Source organism: Rutilus rutilus, assembly GCF_951802725.1.
Source record: "Rutilus rutilus genome assembly, chromosome: 13".
NCBI classification, from domain to species: Eukaryota; Metazoa; Chordata; class Actinopteri; order Cypriniformes; family Leuciscidae; genus Rutilus; species Rutilus rutilus.
In genome coordinates this window covers 1,374,587-1,380,586 of record NC_140218.1, presented here as the reverse complement: position 1 = coordinate 1,380,586, position 6,000 = coordinate 1,374,587, and the positions used below count along the sequence as shown (strand labels likewise).

At 36.9% G+C, this 6,000-nt stretch overlaps 2 protein-coding genes across 5 annotated transcripts in view; one reads left to right on the top strand and one right to left on the bottom strand.

The window, feature by feature from the left end:
- LOC311302580 (uncharacterized protein) overlaps positions 1 to 1,217 on the top strand; it is a 7,637-nt gene extending 6,420 nt beyond the window's left edge. For 2 of the 3 annotated variants that reach the window (XM_084428573.1, XM_084428574.1), the window contains one exon: positions 1 to 1,217. This exon is cut by the window's left edge and continues 551 nt beyond it. Coding sequence is in view for 1 of the 3 variants with exons in the window: in XM_084428575.1 (XP_084284701.1) it covers positions 90 to 104 (15 nt within the window). In the remaining 2 variants the exon portion in view is untranslated. The other variant, XM_084428575.1, reaches the window with a different exon arrangement.
- Positions 1,218 to 1,656: 439 nt separating this feature from the next.
- tfr2 (transferrin receptor 2) overlaps positions 1,657 to 6,000 on the bottom strand; it is a 39,067-nt gene continuing 34,723 nt past the window's right edge. For both annotated transcript variants that reach the window (XM_084428528.1, XM_084428527.1), the window contains 3 exons: positions 5,765 to 5,992; positions 4,956 to 5,096; positions 1,657 to 3,571 (listed from right to left, as the gene is read on the bottom strand). In XM_084428528.1, the coding sequence (XP_084284654.1) occupies positions 3,329 to 3,571; positions 4,956 to 5,096; positions 5,765 to 5,992 (612 nt within the window). In that variant the 3' untranslated portion in view covers positions 1,657 to 3,328. The remainder of the gene's footprint in view (positions 3,572 to 4,955; positions 5,097 to 5,764; positions 5,993 to 6,000) is intronic.

Below are 6,000 nucleotides of genomic sequence, written 5' to 3'. Positions count from 1 at the left end.
ATAACTGAAATATTACTGTAACAATATTACAATAACACTTAACATAGCGCTGCAACCTCAAAATCGAATCCCTCTCGTCTCTCCCACAGGATATGACATCATGATGGGCGGAGCTCTCACAGGAAGACTTCGTGAATGACACGGCCACCGTGAAGAAGATCATGATCCTGGAGTCAAAGAAGAAAATTATTGTAATTTCATATTCAACTCGCATGTAAATACAGACTGTAAGAAATAATTCATACTCACCTCATGAATCTGATTAAATCAGATCAGAAAAAAGAACCACATTAAAGTGGAAATAGCCTAACTAAAATGTCAAGTGTAAATAAACTACAATTTTACAAGGTAGGCCTATTTTAAAATATATTACAGATTACCATGACTAACCTGAAATTATAATTTAATATTCACTTTGTCATTCTGTTTTTGTTTTGTTATTAATTCCAATGTAATCTATTTTTCGCATATACCGTTTTAATAGGCCTTATAGTAAGTCAGGGAATATGTCATATTCATTTTTATGCGGATGAAAACGACTCTGTGGACATTGGCGCACACAGTAGCCTACAATGGTCTAATATCACATTTAATTTCCAAAACTCACAACTTTCAAAGCTGTTTTATAGACATTTTGTCAAATGAAAGTTTAGCTCAACAATTAGGCTACCGCGTTGAACGAACTGAACTTTTCCCTCACACTCGCTTTCATTCCTGTCAGAAATTAAACACGGCACTACAGTGATATTCTAACGGCTATTTCATAATAATGATCTTTATCTAAAACGTCATTGATTTAGGATTAAATTAGGCATTGTTTGATTATATAACCGTACTAGTTTAATTAAGCGTGAAGCAAATATTTCTTACCTCAGAAACCCCTCTCCTTGAGTGCTCGAGGCGCTGTTTGCGCATGCGCCTTGTGCGCCCGTTCCAACGGTTTTTTTTTAAAATGTAAATAAAACGTTTCATCAGACTGTCCTTGTTTTGTGTTTATTCTGACTAAAATACGCTGATATTACTTCAGGAATTTACAGCTCAACTTCTTTCAGAGTTGCAGCTGGTCTGTTCGTTTAGGTAAAACCTGCAAATGGCTGTTATTATCCATATATCCATAATATGCAGTTCCTTTGATCATGATGTTGTATATGTTTGAAAAAATCTATAAAACTGGTATTTGAGCCACAAAGAAAAATATTGAAGTTCACCACACCATTACCCTGTGTTAACGGCTGTTACATGACAAATTGCGTTTATTTTGAGTTAAACCATATTTTCATAATTCTTTATTCAAAACGTGACTATTTTAAAATCAAATTAGACATGTTTTGACTAAATAAAAGTCATTTAATGTCATGAAGTAACCGTGTCTTACCTCAGAAACTCTTCTGTCTCTGCGCGCACTCCCGCGCTGCTCAGAGTTGTTTGCGCATGCGCCTCGTTTCATCAGATTGCTCTCTGGTTTTGTGTTCATTATAAAATACGTTGAGACTACTTTAAGAATTGAGACTTTAAGAAACTATAACTTCTCTCAAAGTTGCTGTTTGGTCCATTTGTTTTGGACAAATATGCCTGTTAGTTACAGCAATAGTGGCACAACCATGTATTCCTTTGAAGATGTTGTAGATGTTTTTGAAAAAAATAATAAAACTGGTATTTGAGAGACAGAAAAAACATGTTTATTGAAATGCACTATACAGCATCTGTTGTAAATCCCTTCAGAATCTAATCAATGATCAGTACAGTAGGTGACAGACAGATGATCAGTTGCTCAACACATCAATCCAGACTGAAGATTTTAACATGAGATGCACCTGATCTACAGGTAATGCTGTGTTCACTCCATGTCGTAATTACCGTAATTTCGAGATGACAACACGTGACAATTTATCCGATCCTATGGCAACAGCGGTCATGTGATACAAGTTGAAGTTTACAAGTTGCAATTAAGAGAACTATGAGGACATGAATGCTTTTTACAAGTTGGAATATCACAATTACGGTAATGACGACATGGCGTGACTACAATGATGTCACAGCCCGAGGGCGGGGTCATGTGACATCATAGAGTTGATTGAAAGCAGATGCTGCTTTTTGATTGGACGACAGTATGACTGTCATAATTATGAGAGTCAGTGCTCCCGATAATTACCGCTCACATTCATAAGAGTCTCATTATCACTCGGTAATAAAAATATAGTCTCTTCTCAATCATAACTGTTAATTAACAAAGTAAATTACGAGGAGATATCCAGTGGTCGCTTAGATAACTGAGAAGATCACCAGAAGAGACGGAAAATAACATATCAGTAAATCACAGTTGTTGAGCAGATATGAAAATACACTCTGAACCAGAAGCGATGCAATCAAATTCAGGATATTCTAAAACGCTAAACGTGAAACTTTGTGCTTTGCTTGTATTTTGTATGTTTTATTAATAAGCTATTTATCGAATTTGGTCTTAATATCACCGTAATGAGGCATTAATGTCTTTTATTCCTGTGAAAAAACTGCTTAACATGCATTTTAGCGCTTTGTGTTCATATTCTGGGCTCTTGTCTGTTAATATGTAGTTTATATTAAACTAAATTTGTTCTTGTGTCCTGGTACATTCAGCCTGTTTCTAAGGGGGAGAAAACGCATAACGTAAGATTATTATCTTTCCACTTGCATTGCTACACTGTAAACCCAAATAAATTGGCAAAACTCAAAAAAAATTGAGGTAATCAGTTACATCAAGTTAAGTTAAGATATATACAGTTAGCATATTTTTATTTTGAACTCATTTCAATTGCTCTCAAATTAAAATATTTGCGTAAGCTAATTCATATACATATCTTAAAATGATCATAAACTTAAAGTCCCCCTGTGGTGAAGATCCAGCTTTCAATGTTGTTTATGTGTCTATGTGGTGTTTTTAATAAGCTTTATAGGACAAATCATGTGTAAATTCATAAGTCGACACCATTGCTGAGTATTTCCTCCTTAAAACTGCAGTGAACCAAAGACAGTCTCAAAAACACGCTTTGAAATCGCTGGTGTTTCTGACGTCACAAACTACCTTGTAACCAATCAGATCAACGTGTGATCGTCAACCAGTGGATCTCTGAGTGAGTGAGTGAGTGGAGGCGGGGCTCATTTGCATATTCATAGAACCGCGTATACTAAATGAGGCTGTCGAGTTACATTCAAGATATTTTAAGCTATTGCTGTTTTTTTAATGTCACCTTTAAGCCACATTAAGCGTTGTAGAATATCCCTGAAATTAGAGTGACTGTTCTGGGTCGGCTGGATAAATAAATGCAAACGCTAACGCTCATGTGGAGCTCTAGAGAGGGTTGTCTATGTTCCAGACGTCTCCGCTAAGCGCGTTAGCGGCGCCCTGTAGCGTCCAGGTGAAGAGCGCTAGCTGGCGGCGGAAACGGGCCTCGTCGAACATCTGCGGGTCCGAGCGCAGCAGCGAGAGGTGATCCGCCAGCGCGCTCAGAGTGTGATCGCCACGCCCGTGAAACACGTGACGGAACGGCGTCTCCACCACAGAGACGTACTGCGACAGGAAGTAGTATTCCACCTGTGTGCAATAAACACGTGTTTTGAGTCCACATCTAACTCGGAATGACTCCTGGGACCCAGGACTTTTGCACTTTTCTTACTTAGTGTTTTTGTCTTGTTTCCAGTCCAAATATCAAACATTTCTTAAATCAAGATGCATTCACTAAAGTAGTAAAATGCCATAAGATATTATGTCCTGTTTTCTGGGGAAATAAATAAAAATGAAGCGAGTTTTTGCTTAAAACAAGCAGAATGATCTGCCAATGGGGTCAGAAAAATAATGTTGTTTCTGTGTGAATTAAGATTACATTTCTGACCCCATTGGCAGATCATTTTGCTTTTTTAAGCATCAACTCACTTCATTTTGATTAATTCCCCCAGAAAACAGGACATAATATCTTATAGCATGTTACTCATCTAGTAAATGCATCTTGATTTAAGAGTTTTTAGATATTTGGACTGGAAACAAGACAAAAACACTAAGTAAGAAAAGCATTTTTTATTCATTATATTTTAGTGAATTTCTCTGACATCATACATGTCACGTGACACATCATGGGTGTCGTGTAAAGAGCACATCAGGGCTTCTCAGAGATACCAAACGTTTGGAAGTTTCACAATGAAAACTACCTCACGTTGGACTTTAAAAATGACTGACATTCATTTAGTAATCACATTTAACACTCTTAATGGACATATGATAATATTTTGTAATTATCATTTAAATCGGACACAATTTTAAATTGGATCTCATAAACATCTCAGGAAAATGTTATGGGGTTTCATATCAAAATATGACTTTCTGTTAACGAAACTAAACACTGATTTCATACATGTCCACTGCAGAGGACACCAGGACTTACATCATGTTTAACAGGCATTTTGGGAGACACAAGAAGTGAATAAGGAAAGAAATTATATTTCAATATTCCTATGAAATATTAGATATTATTATGAAAATCTTGCCAATTACTACTCCCATTATTACGCTTCTTTTTTCATTACATGTTGCCCTAAGAACACATTAGTAATGCAAATTAGATTCAATGTATAGATACATTGTATAAAATGGGAAAACCCACTTGTGGCCATTTAACACACACATTTATTGCATAAAGCAAAATGGTATATCAAATCATTTTGTTATATCTTTCATAACATAGTTGAGAATCATCTTTATACAAAGTTTGGTATTTAAATCCTGAAAACTAAAAATTGATTTTTTTTTTTTAAATAACATTTTTTTTAAAATTGAGTCCTGATGTCCTCTACATAGGATAGGACATAGCATAACATATGAATAAAATATTATAAAAAATAAAAAATAATAATTAATACTAAATTCACAAAACATCTTTTTTTCTGGGTCTCATGAGTAAACGCTTGTTTTTCAGTGCGCTCACCCTCATGATGCGCATGTTGTAGAGTCTGGCCAGTCTCTCGTCCTGGACGTCGCTGTTCTGGATGGCCTCGTGCAGGTTCCTGGCCGCTCTGCTGAAGTCCCCTCGAGCGCTGAAGACCCACTGCGCAGACAAACCTCGAGACTGCAGACACACATCAGCTGAAACACTCAAGCTCTCTCAGCGCACGCTCACTTCAGCATCAGGGTTACACGTCACATAGGAACAATACAAGTCTGTGATGTGTGCTCACTGTAAAAATGTGTGTAATATTTGAAAAATACTGTAAAAATGCTGTAATCAGAAAAACTGTAAGAAACCTTTAACATTCAGGGTGAAAACTGAAATTTTACCGTAAAATTCATGTTTTTCAACTGTGAATTACAATATAATTTATGGTAAAACCAGTAAAAGGACATTATGAGACATAAGACAAACATAATTTAGTTTCTTCTCCATTTTATCTATGAGAGCTTGTTTCTGCCACTTAATTAAAAAAATAATGTAGAGACTTTTCTCTCACAATTCTGACTTTTTTTCTTAGAATTTGTAGAATTGTTGTAGAATTAAGAAATATAAACTCGGAATTAAAAAAAAGTCAGAATTGCAGGTTTATAGACTTAGACTCTGAAAAATAATATCTGAATTACTGTATGAGATAAAAAGATGCAATTACATTTTTTTTAAAGTGTGTAGTGGCGTAAAGAAGCTTCTAAAGGTTTCAGTGACGTACGTCCGTGTGTTTGTGATTTAGTGAGTGTTTGTTGCGTCATCTTTGTGTAGTGTGTTCCTCTGAAGGTGTGTGTGTGCACCTGTAGCTGCGCGGCGTGCTGGTTTAGCGTAGCGCTGAGCTGCTGAGCGGAGCTGCTGTAACACGTGACGTCCAGCGGGAGAATGTGATCGTGGGAAAGTTTCAGCGCCATCAGACCCACGAGCTCAGCGACGGCTCGACCCACTGAACCCAGACGACCCTGAAGAAGCTCCTGCAGACGCCCCACGCTGTCCAGATGAGTGTTCACGAACGGGTACGAGCGCGCGTCCTGAACAC